Below are 21,633 nucleotides of genomic sequence, written 5' to 3'. Positions count from 1 at the left end.
AAATGGCTCATAAACCCTCCCTTATGTAGGCTATACCTACGCTATCCATATATTCTCTAAATGGCCCATGTCTTTAGTTTGTGCTTGTAAAGTGTCATGAGGCTGTGATTATCCTAGAGCTCAACAATAGGTTTCCATTTATACAGTGGGGTCATGTTTTAAAAAGAATGGACTCACTACATTCAAATGGGGACTATCGGCATCACACATGCATACAGTTGGACTCATTGGATCCACAAGAGTCTGCTTCAGCTTTACAGGCATACCCTTGATCCCCCCTCAACTGCTCCTACGTATGTTTTACCTAAAGGACATTTTAATTGGTTTGACTAATTAGAATATTGGCATACCAGTAGTAGGGATGGGTACCTTTCACATTTGAACCGATACCGGTACCGGTACCTGTGAATCGATACCGGTACCCAACGGTACCTTTTTTCGGTACTTTAGTCTCAAGAAATTTAATTTACCTACCTCAGTCGTAAAAAAAAAATCCAAACTTCAAATAACTACAATTTCGACAGTTTTCGGCTTGTCATTGCTCCGACTGCTTTGTTGTTGAATCAAGTCAAATCCTAGGTAAGCATATATTGTGCGTGTGAACGTTGACATGAAAATAAAAAAGTAAAAAAAAAAAAAAAAAAAAAAAAAAAATTTATTTTTTATTTTTTTCTGTATCTCACTTGATTCGATACTCGGTAGTACCGACGTGTTTCGGTTCGGTACCTCAAAAGTACCGAATTCGGTACCCATCCCTAACCAGCAGGACACAGCGCAGTTGAGGGTGATATTAGATCAGCACAATGTCTGTTAACCCAACGCCGTCTTCAACTATAGAGATCCAGTTAATTGAGCAATCGAAAGCGCCGCCCTCTTTTCTTGATCCAATTCCAATCACAACTGTTGCTTCCCATGGACAAAGGATTTGGTCAACTCAATGAATAGCTGATTTAATTGACAAATAATTACAATACCCACATTATTTTCCTTTTGCAAATAAGGACCAATTCAATCATCCTAAACAAAATGGTAGCTCCACCACTGGAAAAAGCTAAGTCTGGTGTTGAAGGAAAAAACTATTTATTGAATGATAAAAGTACTGACTGTATACAACTACTAAACCGGATATCTTACAGCATTCTGTAGCGCTAATAGATTTGTTTACATGTGAACTGTTTGAGTAAAACAGACCTGTTATTATGGGTTGAGAGGACATATCTTTTCTTCTACATGTCACAACTCTTAGTGAACAACACAATCTGGATTGGGGCTTTTAAATGTACTGCTTTTTCAAATCCAATCATTCTGATGCCAGGTATGCACTCATCATTTCCCAAGAAATAACTCCCAATATGAAAAAAGTGACTCATCTGAATTTAATAGGCTCATACCCTATTGATGGATTAGTCACGTAATTGATGAGGAGGGGGCAGCCCTAGTGGGTGTACACACTGTCCCTCCTTTTGCGCATATGATTTATGATGAATAGATACTAAGTCCATTGACGTTTTTTTTATTGTTTTGTTTTGTTCCCTTCAGCCTGTTCTCCAAACAGCCCCGTTACCACTAACTATAAAAAGCCATGGCATTGATTGTCAGGTATTTCTGGAACAACATGCAGGACGTTGCGTGAAGGTCAGAGCAACTTTAAACTTCAGCTCCAGTTTAGCAACCTTCCTTGAGAACAATTTCCTCTTGGAAAGGTCAGTCTAATGGTTAACAAGCCAAAGTATATACAAACACGTCTTGGTAACTCAACAGAGCACAGAGGGAAGGATAATTAAGAAATTCAAAGAATACTCCCACTAGGGATTGAACGGTATGGAATTTCATGGTATACAGTACCCCCCCCCCTTTCTTTCCCCTTTTTTTTCTTTCTTAAACGTACTATGGTCCATCGGGAAAAACAAACGGACAACACTAACGTCGGTACCGCAACCAACTAGGCTAATGTTAATGCAGCTAGCTAGCTATCTTTTTTTGAATAATAATATTGCTTTATTGAACTCAAACTTGTGTACATGCCTGTGCCGCACAACATCAGATAGTTCATCGGAAATTAAATGGCCTTGTAATCTAGTGCAGTAATGTGTAATGTGTAATAAATTACAATGTCCACTGTTGCAATTCAAGATAACAGCTTGAAGTGGGATGTGTGTGACCCCTACACTCTTCTGACCTCCTCAGACCCAGGGCTCTACAGTGCAACCATTTCACTCGCATTTGCCCCTAAACATTTATTTGTGCAAACCTGAAAAATCATTTAGGAGCAGTGTGCGAGTAATACCTTTGCGTAGTGGGCGTGTCAACGCGCCATTGTAATTTCATAATAGACAGAGCAGCGCGGACCTTACATTTTAGAAGCTATGACATCTAGCTATTCAGCCCTGTGACAACTCCTCTTGCGAGTCGCGCTGTTTCTATGTGTAATGTAAACTCTGCGAGCAACGGGTCCAATTGTCTAATATGCTTTGCATCCTCGCCATTCCTGCGGTAAAAACCTTAACTAATGTTAGCTGCTAGCCTGCTAACGCTAACTAAGCTAGTCTCTCCCTCTCTCTCTCTCTCTCTGCTAACAATCCTGATTCCTGAACCTATTTAATTCAAAAGGAAGATATTGATGATCTATAGTATATAGCTCAGCAGCTGTAACAGAATAATTTGATTAATTACGTTTCAGCCATGGGCGGATTTAGGATTGTAGGAGATCCGGGGCTTAGCCCAGATGGGCCCCTTTTTTTTATTTTTTTTTGTTTTTTTTGTTTTTTTTATTATTTTTTTTTTGGCATGCAAGGGGTGGTTTGGAGGCGGTCCGGCACGACCCCCTCCACGACAGATTTTTTTTTAATTTAATGAACCTGTACGTGCAATTTCCTGCAATATAGAGCCTTCAATCTTGACCAATAAAGCTGCTCTTTTCACTATAAAACTCAGTTAACCATAACATAGTTATGGTTAGATTTATATATTGGGGGGGGATATATCATATTTTTCATATAATCAAAAAGTGGTGGAGCAAGATCATACCTTTGCTCCCCCAAGTTCAATAGTGGGAGAGCAGAGATGCTCCGAATGCTCTTATGGCCAGGCGTCTATGATTCACTGATACAAAGTAAAATAGTGCAGTGCAATAAAATAGTTAGTAAAATAGAATAAAATAATGCAATAGTGCATTGCAATAAAATAGTTATCATCGTATTTTTTCGGGAGGCCGGTAAGGAGTGCATTACAGTAGTCGAGTTGGCTTGAGATAAAGGCATGGATCTGGTTTTCAGCGTCCTTTTGATTTATAAATGGCCGTACTTTAGCTATGTTTCTAAGGTGGAAGAATTAAGTTTTTGTCAACTTGTTGATTGTGATTTAAAGCTTAGGTCTGAGTCTACCATAACACCAAGACTTAACTCACTCAAATACAGTTAGCAGCTGGATAGACCACAGATGGAAATTAGCTTCTGCTAAATCTGGTGCAAACATATTTTCATGTAACAATGATGAATTGTAAAAAAAAATAAAAATTTTTTTTTTTTTTTTTTTTTTTAAATAGATTCGGGGCTTTTCAGAATACATCCGGGGCTTGAGCCCAGGTAGCCACCCCCTAGCTCCGCCCCTGGTTTCAGCGTCAAAATATAAATTTATATTATAATTGATTAAAGAATTGTATAAAGAACTTTCCATGTGCTGTCATTTAATAATATATTCCATTACCTTTCCTATTGGTATCAAAGTCAAAATGTTGGTATCGTGACAACAACACTACAACATACAAAAGCAGCTGGACAACCAATATATTTTGCGTTTAGTAGGCGGCATGGGCCAATGTGTGATTTTGGTGGTATGTGCTATTGCACAGATGTTTGTCCCTTAGTATGCACACACACACGCACAGTATAATATGCACATGATAAATAGTTTGTTAATAAACGCTGTTACTTGAAAATGTTTCACTGTGCTCCTAAATTTCATTCATCAAAGAGAAGTCGGCTATTCTCTGTCCTCGCTCCACAATGGTGGAATGAACTTCTTCCCACCACAGTTGGGACTGCCGAAACTCGTCCAATTTTCCGCTGTCTACTGAAAACACACATGACATAAATAAAAGCATATAGGCTAAATGACAAAATATAAATGTATACCGTGGCCACGGTATTGCATGGAAAAGGCTTGCGGTTCAGAACCGTGGTTGCTTGATACCGCGTATACCTTAAAATGGTACACCGTTACATCTAGGGGTGGGAATCGCCAGAGACCTCACGATACGATACTATCGTGATACTTGCGTCACGATATTATCGCGATACTAAATATATCGCGATACGCTGAGTATTGCGGAAATTATTATTATAATTCTTTTGATCAAATTTTATTTATTACCTTTTTTCAACTGCAAAGTAAAACTGTCAACATGTTTTATCTAATAAAATAAAGTTCAGTCTGTTAATCTCACTTCAATCATTTTTATTGCAGAACATGGTATTTTCTCAAGCAGACAGATGTAAACACTGTAACCAATGTACAGTTTTGCTTATCAATGTACAGTTTTGCTTGTTTATACAGTGTGCCCCCCCCCCCCAACCACCTCCAATGTAAATTACCCAGTATGGTTGTCAATATCCCAGTGTACCCAACCCCCCCCACCCAACCTCCTCCAATGTACAGTTTCTACGTCAAATGTATATACTCCCTTTTCTTGACTCCTTCTGTATCACAAACAGTACTGTATTTGCAAATCTGATATGTCATAAATGTATAGATGTAGCAGTACTGTCTATCTGTATGTCATGTATGTCATATATGTCCTGATGAATTGAAAATGGGGGACCCTGGTGTAAACAAGACGAAAGTCTTTCTCTGGTCTGCATCCCCTTAACAATTGTGTGTATTGAGCTGTACTGTATTGTACCCATTCTGCAATCTGTTAATAAAGTTTTCAATCAATCAATCAATCAATCTGTCACATGTACCCGACGAACTGAACTGTTTGTATTACAGTCATATTCCAACTTAACTGAATGCACATGTGTGTGTGGACTACTGTACTATTACAGGTATTGAAATTAACAATGCAACTCCCTTAACACATTTTTTATTTTTATTTTTATGAATAATTAAATATCGATACTTGGCGTCCCTGTATCGATACAGTATCGCCACGCAAAGTATCGCGATACTACTACGTATCGATTTTTCCCCCCACCCCTAGTTACATCCCTACTCTCTCTACACACATACTGTGCACATAATGCACGGGGATATACACACATGTTTGCGAAGACGCATATATTAGCCAACACACAAACAAACCATGCACACACTCGGGGCTCGCACAACCACTTTTAAACTGTGAGAAGAAATCCACTTGTGAATATCTTGTTGCTCTCCTAAGACTGCAGCGTTTTTCTGTTTGTGCTGATTGATGTTGAGATGATTTTTTTCTCTCCTGTGCGTGTCACATACGTCCTATTTCTGGCATTGCTTTGATCTTATTCCATTTTTCATCCCTCGTTCTCATTCATCTCTTCTGCCCAGGGACCGGAGAAAGTGGGAAGAGCACTTTCATCAAGCAGATGCGGATCATCCACGGCTCTGGGTACAATGACGCCGACAAGAGGGGTTTCATCAGCCTTGTGTGTCAGAACATCATCCTGGCCATCCAGTCGCTGATCCGCGCCATGAGAGCCCTGCATATCGATTACGTAGATGACAAGAATATTGTAAGACGCTTATCATCTTCTTAAAATTTGACTATATATTGTTTTTATAACGTTAATATCAGGTCAGTGGGTTGTGAGCAAGTTATGTACTATTTCTACAAGGCTATTATCCAGGAACATTTATGAAGTATTTTTTTTTTATTGCCATGGCCACTAACACTACCCAGCTTTGGTGGAAGTTTCATTGCAGACCTTAGATAAAATAAAGGGTTCCCAACATTTAAATTCTTTGGCAATTTTGTGGTTGGAAACGTCCAATTACCCCAAAATGTTTGACAATTCTGCATCATATTTTTTATGTTTGTGTGACTTGAGTGCAAAACCAACTTTTCATTCCTCAGTTGTGAATGTATTTCTGGTTGCCATTGGCATAGTTCTAGGGACCCCATTTCCATATCCCCATTTAGGATCTCAACTCTGAGATTGGTAAAGCCTACCTTTATAGAGGAACGACATTTAGGATCCCAGATCTTTCGCTGCAGTGATGTGACATGTAATTAAACGAGTAGTTTAGCTACATTTTGTAGTGAACACAGAAGCCACGGTTCTGTATGTACCTCGGTTTTGGGGTCATGGTTCGGTACGAGTTCGGTAAAAAAGCAACAAAAATCCCAATTCTTCAACCCTAGTTCCACCTACTGTCGTATAGTCCCCCCTGAGACGTATTCAACCCTAGTTCCACCTAGTGTCTATAGTCCCCCCTGAGACGTATTCAACCCTAGTTCCACCTAGTGTCTATAGTCCCCCCCTGAGACGTATTCAACTCTAGTTCCACCTAGTGTCGTATAGTCCCCCCTGAGACGTATTCAACTCTAGTTACACCTAGTGTCGTATAGGGCTGAGCCCAAACGTTCGAACGTTCGAACCTTCGAACCTTAATTTGTTACGTTGGCATTCGAATTCTAAATCAACATTAGAATAACATTTTTTATTAAAAAAATATATATATATATATTTTTCAATTTTTTTTTCTATTCATTCTGTTTAAACCAATGGGGTTTTTCTTCAGTTGCAGATCAAGATTAGGCTACACTAATATTATAGTATTAAAAACTGATGAGTTATATTCATTAAAGAAAGTTGATTTAATAAAAAAAAAAAAAAACTAATTTAATCAGATTAATCACTTTATTCAAATTGAGGATTTAGTTTGAGGATATTTATAAAAAAAATAAATATATATATAATAATTATTTCAATTTTTTTTTAAATTTCGTTTGAAAAACCCTGACGAAGTTCGAATCGCAAAAACAGGCTTCGGGGACAGCCTTAGTGTCATAAAGTACCATTACACAGTAGCTTGTTAGTAGTAGCTTGTTAGTAGTTCAATTGTCATAATGAATGTAGGAGTCTGTGACATAACATTTGGAGTTGACTACTGGAAACGACAGCTTTGGCTGGAGGCTACGAGAAAAGAGTCTGCGAGTCACCAACCACTCCCCTCTCCCTGCTGTACAAGATATTCTGCCCTGACAACTAAGCTGATGGGTCATCATTGGCATGGTAAAGTTGGGAACCACTCATAAGAAAGGATGTCTGTCAGGCGGTTAGGTGGCCGAGCGGAGATTGCGTTCGTCACCAGCCCCGGAGCTGTGAGCTCGATTCGCCTGTTCGAATCCGGCTCACAGCTCCGGGGTTGTCACCAGCTTGGCTGGCCGTCTGCACTGATACAATTGGCTGTATCAGAGGGTGGGAGAAGCTGGCGGGGTGGGTCCGGGTCGTTGTAAACAGCGACTCCTACAGTTCGGTCGGGGCGCCTGCTAAGCGCGGATTGGACGTGAGGGGGATAGTGTGGTCCTCCCACACGCTACGCCCTCTCAATGAGAATCCGCGCTGCCAGGTGAAAAGAAGCGGTGATTGGCTGGACGTGTGTCGGAGGAAGCACGTGGTAGCCTCCACTCTCCCAGATGATCTGACTGTGGGGGGTAAGTGCGCAGCGATCAGGAAGGGACTGGGAATTGGCATACGACTAACATTGGGATGGGAGAAAATCGGAGGAAAATGGAGGGGGAAAAAGACCAAAAAAAAAAAAAAAAGAAAGGATGTCTGTCACACTTGGGGGTCAGGTATCGGGTCAGTGGGTTGTGAGCAGGTTATGTACTATTATCCAGGAACATTTATGAAGTATTTTCTTTATTGCCGTTGGCCACTAACACTACCCAGCTTTGGTGGAAGTTTCATTGCAGACCTTACATAAAATAAAGGGTTCCCCCAGCTGTGGTGCTTCCGGGTTGGCCGACCGTCCATGTCAAGAAAATAATGGAGGAAATATGGTGCCCTGAGAGGACTGGCCACAGGATATTTAATTTTCATCTCTTTTAATTGTACTTCTTCTAGTTAACGTTAGCTAGCTGCATTAACATTAGTGTTGCCAAGGACAGGAGGGTAACAGGAGTACTCTTAACATGAGGGGGGGGGGAGGCCTTAACATGAGCTGGGGGGGTGGCGGGGGCAGGCCCTAACAATCCTCTTTTATAGGCACGTTAAGATGGATCACTTTGAAGAATGTGCCATCATTGTGTTCTTCATGTTCCTTGTTTTAGAATTAAAAGTAGTCCAGGACACCAAACGTGGTTGGGATCCATCTGTGGTTTTCTGCAAACAAGACGTACAGGATTCTTGCTCAGCAGAATCCAACCACCCTGTTAGCAAATGGTCTAAGAGGTGCCTGTTCAAGATAACATGTTTTACAATTAACAGCTGCATACAGATGCAGTTTTACAAGTTTATATATTTGCACCTTTTTTTCTGTCAATAACCCAGATCTGGTTATTGTGTACATGGGAAGTAGCCTACTACACTATACACTTATTGTGTAAGTGAGAGGTACATAGTGCATAGTGTAGCAGGCTACTTCACTTACACAATAACAGAAACTAAGTGTATAGTGTAGTAGGCTACTTCACTTACACAATAACAGAAACTTATAAGTGTATAGTGTAGTAGGCTACTTCCCATGTACACAATAACCAGATCTGGGTTATTGACAGAAAAAAGGTGCAATTATATAAACTTGTAAAACTGCATTTGTATGCAGATGTTAATTAACAGGGTGGTTGGATTCTGCTGAGCAAGAATCCTGTACGTCTTGTTTGCAGAAACTACAGAAAGCAGCGACATTCTTCTTGTAGGAAGTTATATAGAGATTTAAATTTGAAAAAGCTGTTCTTCCTACTGTAGTTCAGTGTATATTCTGTTTTTTAGTAGCCATCTTGTGGACTTGGTATGGTAGCTGCTAGAGGCAAAGCAAATTAGATTGGAAAGATATAGGGGAAGCTTCCCTAGGACGGCCTTATATATAAAAACAAACATGTGGGATTTCCGCTGTACGTACAGAGAGGTCCAACCTATCATTTGATAAAGCACACAATGGAGAGTAACCCCTTTGGCACTAGTGATGAAGCGCAGAGAAGCATGGTACACACTGTCTAGCTTTTTTAGCAGTGAAGAGGCAGCATGCATATATATTATGTCACCATAGTCAATTGCAGACAGGAATGTGGCTTGAACAAGTTTCTTTCTGGCCTCAAAATAAAAGCATTGTTTGTTGCGAAAGAAAAAAACAAGTTTTAGTTTAAGTTTCTTTGTGAGGTTTCCAATATGCACTTTAAAAGATAGCTTTTCATCCAGCCATAGCCCAAGATACTTGTAGGATGAAACATGTTCTATGGTTGCTCCCTTTAGCGTAACAATATGAGCATGATTCACTGGCTGTGAACGAGCCCTTGTGAACATCATACATTTAGTTTTCTTTGCTTTTAAAACTAGTTTAAGATCAAAAAGGGAGGTTTGAAAACAATTAAAAGCAGCCTGGAGGTCCTAGATAACCTGAGTAAGGGAGGGAGCACTTGTATACAGGACTGTATCATCCGCATTAAGATGCAGCTTGGCTGTCTGGATTTTATTTCCCAGGTCATTTATAAAGATAGAAAATAAAACCGGAGCCAAAACAGACTCTTGGGGAACACCTTTTTTGATTTCTAAAAAAACTTGATTTGTAGTTCTCTGCAAATATACATTGTGTTCTGTCTGAGAGGTAATTTCTGAACCAATTTACCACTTTCCTGTCCAATGCCAATGTTGTCCAGTCTATCCAGTAATAGTTTGTGGTCTACGGAGTCGAATGCTTTTGATAAATCAACAAACAATGCTGCACAATGTTGTTTCTTGTGTGTTGATTATGTCATTAGCCACTAGCATGGCTGCAGTTATAGTACCATGTCCAGACCTGAAGCCTGACTGAACCTCACTTAGGATGTTATTTTCTAATAGGAATTGCTTTAGTAGAGTGTTCACAAGGGACTCAAAAACATTGGCCAGGACAGGGAGCTTAGAAATGGGACGATAATTATTCACATCTGAGGGATCCCCACTTTTTGCTTGTTCAGTTGTACAGTGTCCCCCACCCACCCCTCCTACCCTGTACTGTACCCATTCTGCAATCTGTTAATAAAGTTTTCAATCAATCAATCAATCAATCAATCAATCAAGTTGATCATTTGGGAGCCCAACTCCAAGGTTACTTGGAATAGCCTACCTTAGATCCTCTTAGGGTCCCTTTGTCAAGGTTGAAATAGCCCACTTTAAGCCTTCGTTATACATACTTTTAAATACATGTTCATGTGTGCAAGAGGGCTGTGTCGCTTATCTTGCATTCTTTTAGTGCGTTGTCTGTGTGTGTCTTCAGATATTAACACCAAGCACACTACATACATGATGATTTAAGTTTTTGTCAAGGTTAAAATACCTACCGTATTTTAAGGTCTGGTTGTTGAGGTTAAAATACCTACCGTACATCCTCTAAGGTCTGCTTGTTAAGGTTGGAATAGTCTACCGTACATCGTCTAAGGTCTCTTTGTCAAGGTTGAAATAGCCTACTGTAGCTCCTCTTAAGGTCTGTTTGTCAGTGAAGAGATGGCATGGATAATAATAGTCTGTGTTGTGTGTTCTAGGGCCATGCGGAGGCGCTGAGCCAGGTGGACGGAGACCAACTGTCCACCTTAGAACCGTCGCAGGTGGACGCCATCAAGAGTGTCTGGAACGACCACGGTATTCAAAGCTGTTACGGCCGCAGGAGGGAGTTCCAGCTGTCTGACTCTTGCAAATAGTGAGACTCTCGTATACCTCATCTGTAATCACTCAATGAATGTCAGCTGCCAAATACTACACTCGACAAGTCCTAGTTTCCTGATGTTGCTCCTTTTGATCCACTCTAGCTTAGACAGGAAATGCTATGTGTTAAGAGTGTTGAACTGGATCTTTTGTTGTTCATTTGTCAGCTACCTGAGTGACTTGGACAGAGTCACGCACCGGTCATACATCCCCACCCTGCAGGACATCCTGAGGGTCAGGGTCCCCACCACGGGCATCATAGAGTACCCCTTCGACCTAAAGACGGTCATCTTCAGGTAGGACTCTTTGGTACTCTGGTTGATGAGGGAATCTGTGGGAAAAGAAATGGAAAAGAGGGAATCTGTGGCAAAAGAAATGGAAAAGACAGACCAGTAAGTCTCTGACTTGTCTGTGTTCATATCCTTGGAAGTTATTACAATTTACAATTGAGTAATTTAGCTTTAGATTTTTTAATTTTATCCAGATTGTGAACAACATGTCACCAGGAGGGGTACATCTCTGACCGCTAAGGGTCAGTGGCATTGTTCGTCAAATAGTAGGCTATCGAGCTTGAGTGTTACACTCCTGAGTGCATAGTAGTATAGACATATTAGCAAGATGGGTAGTAGTATAAGAATAGTAGCATAGTATTAGGGTACATAATGGCAAAAAGACAGAAGAGGTGTGTTTTTAGTTGACGGCGGAAAATTAACCGGGTTTCAGCTGTCCTGAATGTGGTGGGGAGTTCGTTCACCATTGTGGAGCGAGGACCGAGAATAGCCTGCTTTGTTTCGATGACCCCCCTGGAGCTCGGATAGAGGTGGGTCTGAGGCAGCCAGAATATGCAGAGCGTAGGGGTCTTGAAAGTTATCTACTATGGGCTCATTCTGCGTGTGTATATATATTAAATAAGGCTGACTGGCTAGTTAACTAACTAACAACATTTAGAATAGAATTATAAACAGTCACAGGTATGGAAGGGACAGCAGAAATCAGTTATCGACAGGGTTCGCACAAGGTCCTTGAAGTGCTTAAAGTGCTTGATTTTTTTATCAAGAAAAAGTCAAGGCCTGGAATTCCTTAAACAGCCAATTTTTTAACAGTGCTTAAAAAGTCATTGACATTCAAATCAACCATTCGCATTGAAAGTTTTGTTCATCCATGATAAAAAAAAATCTGAATCAAGAAATTTGATTTATTAATCTTTTAATCTTTTTTTTTATCTTTTTTTAAATTGGAATGTATTCATCTAAAGTGTAACTAATTGTCGGAAATTGGTTTTAAGCCATAAATATTGGGTCAGATTTTTTTTTCTACAAAAAACAAGCATTGTATCCTTATTTAGACCTGATGCTGCGTGTGTGTGTTTATACCTTTAAGGCTGGATGCTACATGTGCGTGTAGTTAGCTTTAAGACCTGATGCAACGTTTAGGTCATTTCAGACAGTGTTGCCATTTTCAAGGTATGTGAGTAATGAAAAGTGCTGTGATTCGCTGAAATACATGTGGGGGAATGCTTTGGGATTTAATTTTTTTTAATTTTATTAACACCTTCAGCGCCAGACCCAACATTTCTCGGGTTATCTCGCCAGCGGTTGAGCGCCAGAACCCGAGAAATCTCGGGTTTTTGATCGTTTTCATAATTTTTTTTTATTTGATTTTAATATTCTATACAGTCTCACAGACCTCAGTGTATCATTGGGAATCATTCTGAGACATCAAGATTGCAATGTCGGCCGAATCATGCTAGGTGGCAGTATCTTATATTTAGTATTTTATATTTGTGGTTGTTTATAGATTTTTTTTATAAATGTCAATGCACATTATAGTAAATTAACACTTTGATCGCCAGGGTTAAATTCATAATTTACCATCCTTCGCCAGCCCTATTTAACATGGAGAAGTTCCCCTTCTTTGCAGGGCTATAACCTTTTTAATTGTATTGCTAAATTGACATTACTATGGCCCATTCAACGTCCTATATCTATTGTTCAGGGTGTAGCAACGTTATACTTTTTCATTCACATATTCATACTAAAATACTGTCTAAAGTATAAGTATGTTTTTATCGTTTTCTGCAGCTTTCTCCAGAACGTGATTTATAGCTCCAAATGCATTATATTGATGATGAAATACAGTTTGATAGGAATATGCGCGAGATAAAAAAATTCAAATGGACGTACTTCTAGAAGTTACTACGTATGATCTGATGATGACCGGATGGGGGGGGGGGTCGTTTATAATTCCGTGGCCAACGTTAGATGATTCATCTAGTGTGGGTGATATGATCATTAGAGCAGTTAGTATCGAACACTTTGAAAAATAACGTTGAATCTTACCGTAGCTTCCTCGCACCGTTGGGCGATGAGCGTTGAACAGAAATATTCCTATTATGGGATGTAGAAATATTCGATCCATTTCCAGGTTGTATAATAGTATATACGTCCAAATCATGTTGTTTATCGAGTTATTGGTAACGGATTGCTATCCGTTGTGATCAGCTCGAGTCCTGAGACTATTACCGAGTGATCGGACCGAATTGAAATGAGCACCAGCTTTCATTTCCTGTTTCCGCCCTGGGCGATCCGCCGATCGGCCACCAGATGGCGCTCTTGAACCGTTGGAGAGTTGAGAGGGGCTCAACAGTAGATCTCAAGTCTCCGGGGGAGAAATATGATTTCGATCACAGATTTTTGAAATATTGATATCAAAGACTTGGTACGGCGTCTTTGGCAGAATGAGCATGGCGAGGAAAGACGTCGTACGACGGTTTTGGCGACCATAGTGTTAATGATGTTCAAATAAAAGCCCAAGTTGTAATCTATCAAATGGTTTTCATTTCACGTTTCTACCTGCTCCAGAGGCTGAGATATAAAAGGTTTTTTTTTTTTTAAACTTTGGCCATTCCCCTGGCTCTTTTTTGCGTTTATCGCATTTATTCTGGTCAAGGATGACCGACAGAAACAGGCTGAAGGGGTTCAGATGGGGGGGAAGACACTCTGGGAAAGGCACGGCTGCAGTCCGGGATTCGAACTCGCTAAACCCCAGATCCGTGACGAGCACGGTTGTCCCCGGCGCCGAAATAGCGCTCGAGGTACGTGGTGAGCTACTGGAGCTCCCCTGATATAAAAGGTTTTAACACTTTAATCGCCATGGGTTAAATTCATAATTTACCATCCCTCGCCAGCTCTATTTGTCTATGGAGAAGTTCCCCTTCTTTGCAGGGCTATAACTTTTTAAATTCTATTGCTACATTGCCATTATTATGGCCCATTCAATGTCCTATATGTATTGTTCAGGGTGTAGCAACGTTAAACTTTTTCATTCACATATTCATACTAAAGTATGGTCTAAAGTATAAGTATGTTTTTATCGTTTTCTGCAGCTTTATCCAGAACTTGATTTATAGCCCCAAATGCATTATATTGATGATGAAATACAGTTTGGTAGCGATCGGCGCGAGATGAAAAATTTCAACTGGACGTACTTCTAGAATGATCTACGTATGATCTGATGATGACCGGATGGTCGGGGGATCGTTTATAATTCCGTGGGCAGCGTTAGATGATTCATCCAGAGTGGGTCATATTTTGTTCATCATAGCAGTTTATATGGAATACGTTAGAAAATAACACTGAATCTTACCGTATGTTCCTCGCGCCGTTGGACAATCAGCGTGGAGTAGACCGTTTTCGATTATGGGATGTTGATCCTGATGAACCATTTCCAGGTTGTATAATACTATATACGTCCAAATAACGTTGTTTATTGAGTTAGGGCGAGCGATTGATCATCCAGTGTGTTGAGATGGAGTCCGGCTACCGATCGCGAGTGCCCGGAGCACATATGGATGAGCACTTCCTGTTTGGCGCGCCCCTCCCCCACCAGATGGCGCTCTCGAACCGTTAGACAGTTGAGTGGAGCTCACCAGTACATCTCAGGGCTCCGGAAAGGAAATATGATTTCGATGACAGATTTTTGAAATATTGACATCAAAGACGAGTTACGGCGTCTTCGGCAGAATGAGCATGGCTAGGAATGACGTCTTAACTCGTCCCCGGCGATCATAGTGTTAATGAAGATTGACAATTCTGAAAATATTTCCAAAAAAACCTCAGGTTTTAAGAGATTGTGTAGAATAATTGCATAGGTTTTAATAGGCGTTTTTAGCAGGCGTTTTAGGTCTAAATGGGTTAAATGCCATTTTAAAATGAAAAATAGTGCTTGGAAAAGTACTTAAGTCCTTGAATTTCGTTTTGCAATGTCTGTGGGAACCCTGCAAACTATTTATTGTGAAGTAGGCTACTGTGGCTTCATCCCATCTAGGCTACTGTGGCTTTATTCTAAAAACGAAAAGCTCTGTCACACTTATTCTATACAATTAGGCTGTTGACTGCATTTCATTGACTCATTTGCTACAAGTTCCAAGTGCACACCTCCCTTCACAATGTGCCAAGGCAGCAGTAATCCAGCACCCTGCGAGCGACAAATGGTAAAAGGAGTGCCCTCCTAATCAGTGCTCTTTCTAACACAATATGAAACTCATCAATAAGGCAATATGCCAAGAAGTCAATATGCCATAAGTCAAGACGAAGCCAGGTTACATCAAGTAGGCCTGTGCGAGTGAAGCTGAGGTGACATTCAGCACCCTGGACAGCAACAGAAATGGAGCCCCCTCCTTATCGATGAACATAAAATGGTTTATCATCAAAATCAGACGATACTTACTCAATAAGACTTTGTGCACAGCAGCAGCAACACAAGAACAAGTCTTTTCAATAAAAAAAAACAAGCAGAGAACCAGAATAAAAATAGCATCATTGTCTCACCTTCGGAAGTGCTTTCTTCTGGTCTTCTTTGATTGTCTTTCAAATCCAAGGCCTGAAGAATGTCCTGCTTGATGGACATTAGGACGAGGTGGCTCAGTCTTTGTTGTTGCATAGTTGAACGCACCGTCTACTTTTAACAAAGGAAAGTTTAGAGCGTTGACTGGAATGATGAGGAAAAGGAGTAGAACTATGTCCATATTAAGAAACGCAGTCTGCAATATTCTTTGCCTCAAGAGTTTGAGGAGTTCAACTGCTGATGTTGTGTTCACTTCATTGCTCATTGCATTAAATCACCATTGCCATTGTTGTCTGTTCCAGGATGGTGGATGTAGGAGGTCAGAGGTCTGAGAGGAGGAAGTGGATCCACTGCTTTGAGAATGTCACATCCATCATCTTCCTGGTGGCTCTCAGCGAGTACGACCAGGTCCTTTACGAGAACGAGCAGGACGTGAGGCCAAAAGTCTTTTATTACGATGTCTCTTAATGTCTCTTCATTCGTTCCCTCCTGTCATTCTAATAACTGTAGTCACTGTCAATATTGTTACGTTTGAATTAAAGTTTCGTCAACTGAGGTGGATCTTAAACCCTGTCTTTGCAGAACCGATTGGAGGAGAGCAAAGCCTTGTTCAAGACCATCGCCAGCAACAACTGGTTCCAAGAATCCTCCATAATCCTCTTCTTCAACAAAACAGACCTGCTGGAAGAGAAGATCTCAAACTCCCATTTGGCAGACTACTTTCCAACCTTCACAGGTCAGACATCCAGTTTGTTCTGTAGGGGGTGGACTGGGACAAAAATATGCGTACCTACTGTACTATTCCCCCAAACCACTACAAAGCTGGGTAGTAAGTGCCATGGACAAGTGTACCAGTGCAAGTGGACCAGTGTACTCACTCGCTCTTGGCTGAATCTTGTTTTGGGTGGTGATGTAAAAACACCTGCATCATAGCAGGCTCAGGACGGGCAAAGTAGTCTACAGCCTGTTCCTCCCTGTCTCTCTCCTCCACAACCTGGCTTGACTAGACATAAGAAGAGAGAGGGATGATTACATTTAACTGGTACATTCAGTTTCAGAATTGTTGGAATTCCCTGACAAAGATGTGCAAAATCTGTACAATTTAAACAATACCATACTGGTAATGAGAAAATAGTTATTTATTCAATTAATGCATGGAGCTGTTCCATCTTATTTTATTTGATACTAACTACTCAGTTCATACAGATTTCAAGTATAATATTGAATTATATAATATCAATGATTAATATTGCATAAGGTTTACACAGTTAATAGATCACCTTTTTGTTTTATATTCATGTTCAGAGAGGAGTAATAGTTAGATATTTGTAGGGCTGGGCAATATATCGAGTATACTCTATGTATCGCGGCTTGTTCTACTTGTTCATGTTGCGGCTGAGATGAGACTTGCTTTTGCGCAGAGCTGTCCTCTCATTTCATTATAGACACATGACCAGCGCGGACCTTAAATGACATGCAATTGTAATTTCATAAGACAGACCAGCGCGGACCTTTAATGACATGCAATTTAATTGACGCAAGCAATGGGCTAACGTTAGCTGCTAACCAAGTTATCCATGATGACTAGGCTAAGCTAACTAGCGTTAGATGCTAACCCTGGAAAACGCTCAAAGCGGACTCCACAACACTAGTTCCATTTGTGAGGAAAGGGGGTGGGTTATATTGACGACGCTTGACAACAGAAGTTTAGACATAACTTCATATTTATTGGTTATTTGTTTCTTTATATCATCCAGTTTCCATCTCTGTGTGTTAAACTCTACCTGTTTACATTCGAGTGTGACATCATCACCTACGGCAGCTTAGACGATCAAAACGCGAACCTAAAACAAAATCCGGGGGGGGGGGGGGGGGGGGGCTGGCTCTCTCGCGCGTTCTCGCCCTCTCTCGCTCTCTCTCTCTCTCTCTCTCTCGCTCTCTCTCTACATTCAATGATTTAAAGTAGCCAAACGTTACAGTATAAATACTAACTGGATAGTTGATGATATAAACATTTAATTTCATTATCTGAAATATTCTAAAATCATTAAGTCTGCTATAAGCCATTATCCCTTTGTGTGTGATTATTATTTTCTCACAGTAGTGTGTGTATATATATATGTGTGTGTGTTTGGCTAAAGTGGATAGAAAACACAGTACTGTGCAAAAGTCTTAGGCACCCAAGAGTTTTTATATAAATTGTCTTAGATCGTTATCGCGATATCATTTAGAGGCCGTATCGCCCAGCCCTAGATATTTGTATGTGATTTATATGGCAATTAAATCAATGGTGTGCACAGCAGCAAAAAACCGATTTGTGTAGGTGCAGAGCTACCACAGATAGTAATAACAGTAAGTAATCCATACCATATATATCCTAATAGGTACCACCATACCTGTTTGAAAATAAGTTGAGCCGTTTTTGCAGTTGCAGTTGAGCTACAGGTGTTGTATATTATACAGCCTTTTCATTCATCCTTATCAAGGGAACCCTTATCCTAATGATTTTAATAATATTATGATGATACGATATGGACCTAGGTCACTCACAGCAACCTGGGCTTAGCCAACGCAATGCTGACAAAATAATGTTAGAATAGTCAGCCAGAGGTGCGACTGCATTAGGGAACTATGCTACAGTAGCTAGCAGCTAAGCTACAAAAACAATGCCAATAGCTTATGCTGCGCTATTTGACATTGACTGACTGAGAGACCGCCAGCAGTAGTTGACGGTCTAACTTTATGATAGCGTTAACTTACTAACGAGTATCATATTATTATCGACATTAATTGAATTAATCATCAGCATCAATTATAGAGTAGCCACGTCTAGGAAGGAGTGGGTAGGGCGCAACTGTTAAGGCGCTCCCATAGTCCAGCAGACTGTACACAGAGTAGACTCCGCGCAGGTCCGCGCGGCTCTTTGAGCTTTCATAGTCGAGCAGATCTCAGCGGACGTCCGCGGTCTATTTCCTACATTTCTCGCACCAGTTTTACTACATTTCCCACAATTCTGTCTGTTCTACTGTACTGGCAGATCAGAGGGAACATTATCAGCGGGAGAGAGAGAGAGGGAGAGGGAGAGAGAGAGAGAGAGAGACAGAGAGAGAGAGAGACAGAGAGAGAGAGAGAGAGAGAGAGAGAGAGAGCGCGCTTCACGGGCTCATCTCTCTCCTCGCGCCACCAATCGCTCGCGCAGTGTCACATTTAATGCAGTTCGATGTCAACCAAAACGCCGAGCAGCGTTTTGTGTGACACCAAGTCAGCGGCGCGGATGTCCGCGCCTCAGAAAATAGGAGCGTCGCACCTGTGGGTCTGCTGTCCGCTGAGATCAAAGCTCAAGAGTCCGCGCGGACATCCGCGGAGTCTGCTCTGTGTACAGTCTGCTGGACTATGGGAGCGCCTTTAGTCTCTTGATAGTATTTGTAGAAGTGAAATACAGGTTAATGTTTTATGGGGTTGCTATATGTTTTATTATGATGCTCTATGTTTTTATTATGATGATCTATGTTTTATTATGATGCGCTATGTTTTATTATGATGCTCTATGTTTTATGATGTCTGTCCATGTCCAAAATCAGGGACCATGGTGGAAATAAGGGCTTGCACTTTCTCATGTTTTTATCCCTTGGATGTTGTTTTTTACTACACAATAAAAATCAATCAATCAATCAATCAATCGTCATCATGGCATCACACTCACACTACCTCCCTGCGCGCCTCTGAAAGGCATCTGATATCTCATATGAGAAACGGAGAGAGAGAGGACAGAGAGAGAGGCTGGGGCTTAGTAAGAGATGTGATTGGGCCAGCCCAGTGTCTGTATATAAAATTAACAAATGGGCTGCTGCGTCGTTGACCAAACTTTTTTTTTAAACATTTTATAAATCAAATTATATCGGCCCCAAGGTGAGTCAGCCCTACAGGAAAATGCCCGGAATGCCAGATTACCAGTCCAGCCGTGTGTGGGTGGAAGGATAGCTAGAGGTAGAGGGGCCAACCTGTAACTACAGGGTCAATGGTTCGATCCCTAATCAGCAGGGTGTGTTCCAGTCGTGAACAGACACCTGGGGAATAGCTGGCGTTACATCTAGGGACTAGGGATCGAACCAGCAACCCTATAGTCCTCCTCACAACAGAAGTGCCCCCTTTAGCATCTTAAAATCTCTCCCAGTGTATGATTTCAGCATTATCTCCGTGTGTATGTAGCTAAGAATAGTTTAAAGGGGAACTATTTTACTATTTCTTTCACTATTTGGGCACTTTTACACAATTCCTGTGAGTCTATGGAACACCTCTGTAATATATATATTTTTTTATTCATTGTTTTGTATTTCTAATCAAGTCCTCAAAAACAGCATTTTTCTACCTCAAGATCTCGAGCTGTTTTGTGCCTGGGCTCCAGGTCCATGTCCAGCCACTGTGTGGAGCTCATCTTCTATCTCAACATTAACATGCAGCAGTGTCTTTCTGACATCACAAATCAGCACATTTTCAGATGACTCAGTTCAGTGAGGGTGAATATTGTGAGAGGAGAATTGGAAGAATGCGCCAATATGAGAATTTTGAGACATAGATCATATTAATATAAGTTCACATAGCTAGGAAACAATGCTAAACACTCAAAAAGGCCATTTATAAGATAGTTCCCCTTTAATTCACTCACGCTGACATTCACCACCTCCATCCCTACAGGGCCTCGAGGAGACGCGGAAGCAGCCAAGAAGTTCATCTTGAAGATGTATGTGGAGCAGCACGTCGGTCGCCACAAACCACTCTACAGCCACTTCACCTGCGCCACGGACACGGAGAACATCAGAGTCGTCTTCAGATCCGTCAAAGACACCTTATTCAGGGATAACCTTGATAAATTCAACCTGGAATAACTTGGGTTGTTGTGTGAAACAGGGTCACATTTCTGTAACGGTTACCAGTGCGGATATTCCAGTATTTTCTTACATGTTTTTATTTTTTGATCTGTAATGTACTGTAACTTAAAGCTTGCTGAGGGAAATCCAAGAAAGATAATCGTAGAACATACTGTGGGGGTGTGAGATTTTACTGCATACAATTATCATTTAAGAATACATCGGAAGGGATAATCGAGCTCCTTTTTCTACATAATACTGGAAATCTTTAAATGGAAACCACCATGATTTGTTGGCCGTTTCACAAGTCACTCTTTAGTGCCTGTTGCAGTGTAGTTCCTCATCATGTGACAGCAGGGTATATTAGTGCATCAGTGGTAATCTGGCTAGACGAACTGTCCCAGTAAGAATGCGGGCCACCCTGCCTCATAGCCCTGGCGTCTTGCCTTCCAGAATGCGGGATGAGGAAGTGAAAAAAAGAGGACTCTCACGGAAACCTCATAGTTTACATTGATATGCAGTCAAGTCGTTCTGTACAGTTGATGACGCATGTAGCGTGTACGGTGTATCAACTTTAAGGTATTGAAAATCCATTCATGTAATTTTCTGTCTGTCTGTCTGTGTGTGGTGTGTGTGTGTGTGTGTGTGTGTGTGTGTGTGTGTGTGTGTGTACATGAGAACGTATGTGCATGCAGAGTCCCCTTTCCGTATGAGTGCTTGTGTGCATAACTATACATGTTTGTAAATTACGTCCTGTAATCAAAACCATCTTGGGTTGAAATCGTACTCGCATATCTTTTTACCTAAAAGTGTGATTTTCTTTTTGTAATTTAAAATAAAGAAGTGATATTTGAAACAAAGAAGGGACATTTGAAGAACTATATTGTGATATATTCGTCACTGAATCTGAACGCCCACGGCTCTTACCTGGCTGCCACTGATTAACCAAAGGCGAGGGCTGCAGTTTGAGCACTCCATTCATCCGCCGGGTTCGACCCGGGTCACGGGTGTGGTCTGGACTGATTGGGGTGCCTGACAACGACCTTTGGACCATGCGTGCTGTCCGACAGGCGGCTCTCTGTCATCCAGTCCGTCTG

The 21,633-nt window shown here is 41.0% G+C and overlaps 1 protein-coding gene across 1 annotated transcript in view; it reads left to right on the top strand.

Moving 5' to 3' along the window:
• LOC311237528 (guanine nucleotide-binding protein subunit alpha-14-like) overlaps nt 1–21,390 on the top strand; it is a 28,394-nt gene extending 7,004 nt beyond the window's left edge. Inside the window, exons 2-7 of the mRNA XM_084325456.1 lie at nt 5,527–5,711; nt 10,664–10,818; nt 10,991–11,119; nt 15,971–16,100; nt 16,251–16,404; nt 20,364–21,390. Of these exons, the coding sequence (XP_084181582.1) occupies nt 5,527–5,711; nt 10,664–10,818; nt 10,991–11,119; nt 15,971–16,100; nt 16,251–16,404; nt 20,364–20,554 (944 nt within the window). The 3' untranslated portion in view covers nt 20,555–21,390. The remainder of the gene's footprint in view (nt 1–5,526; nt 5,712–10,663; nt 10,819–10,990; nt 11,120–15,970; nt 16,101–16,250; nt 16,405–20,363) is intronic.
• Nucleotides 21,391–21,633: the final 243 nt, after the last annotated feature.

Source organism: Notolepis coatsorum (assembly GCF_963971535.1).
Source record: "Notolepis coatsorum genome assembly, chromosome: 11".
Classification (NCBI taxonomy): Eukaryota; Metazoa; Chordata; class Actinopteri; order Aulopiformes; family Paralepididae; genus Notolepis; species Notolepis coatsorum.
This window is presented reverse-complemented; position numbering and strand designations above follow the sequence as displayed.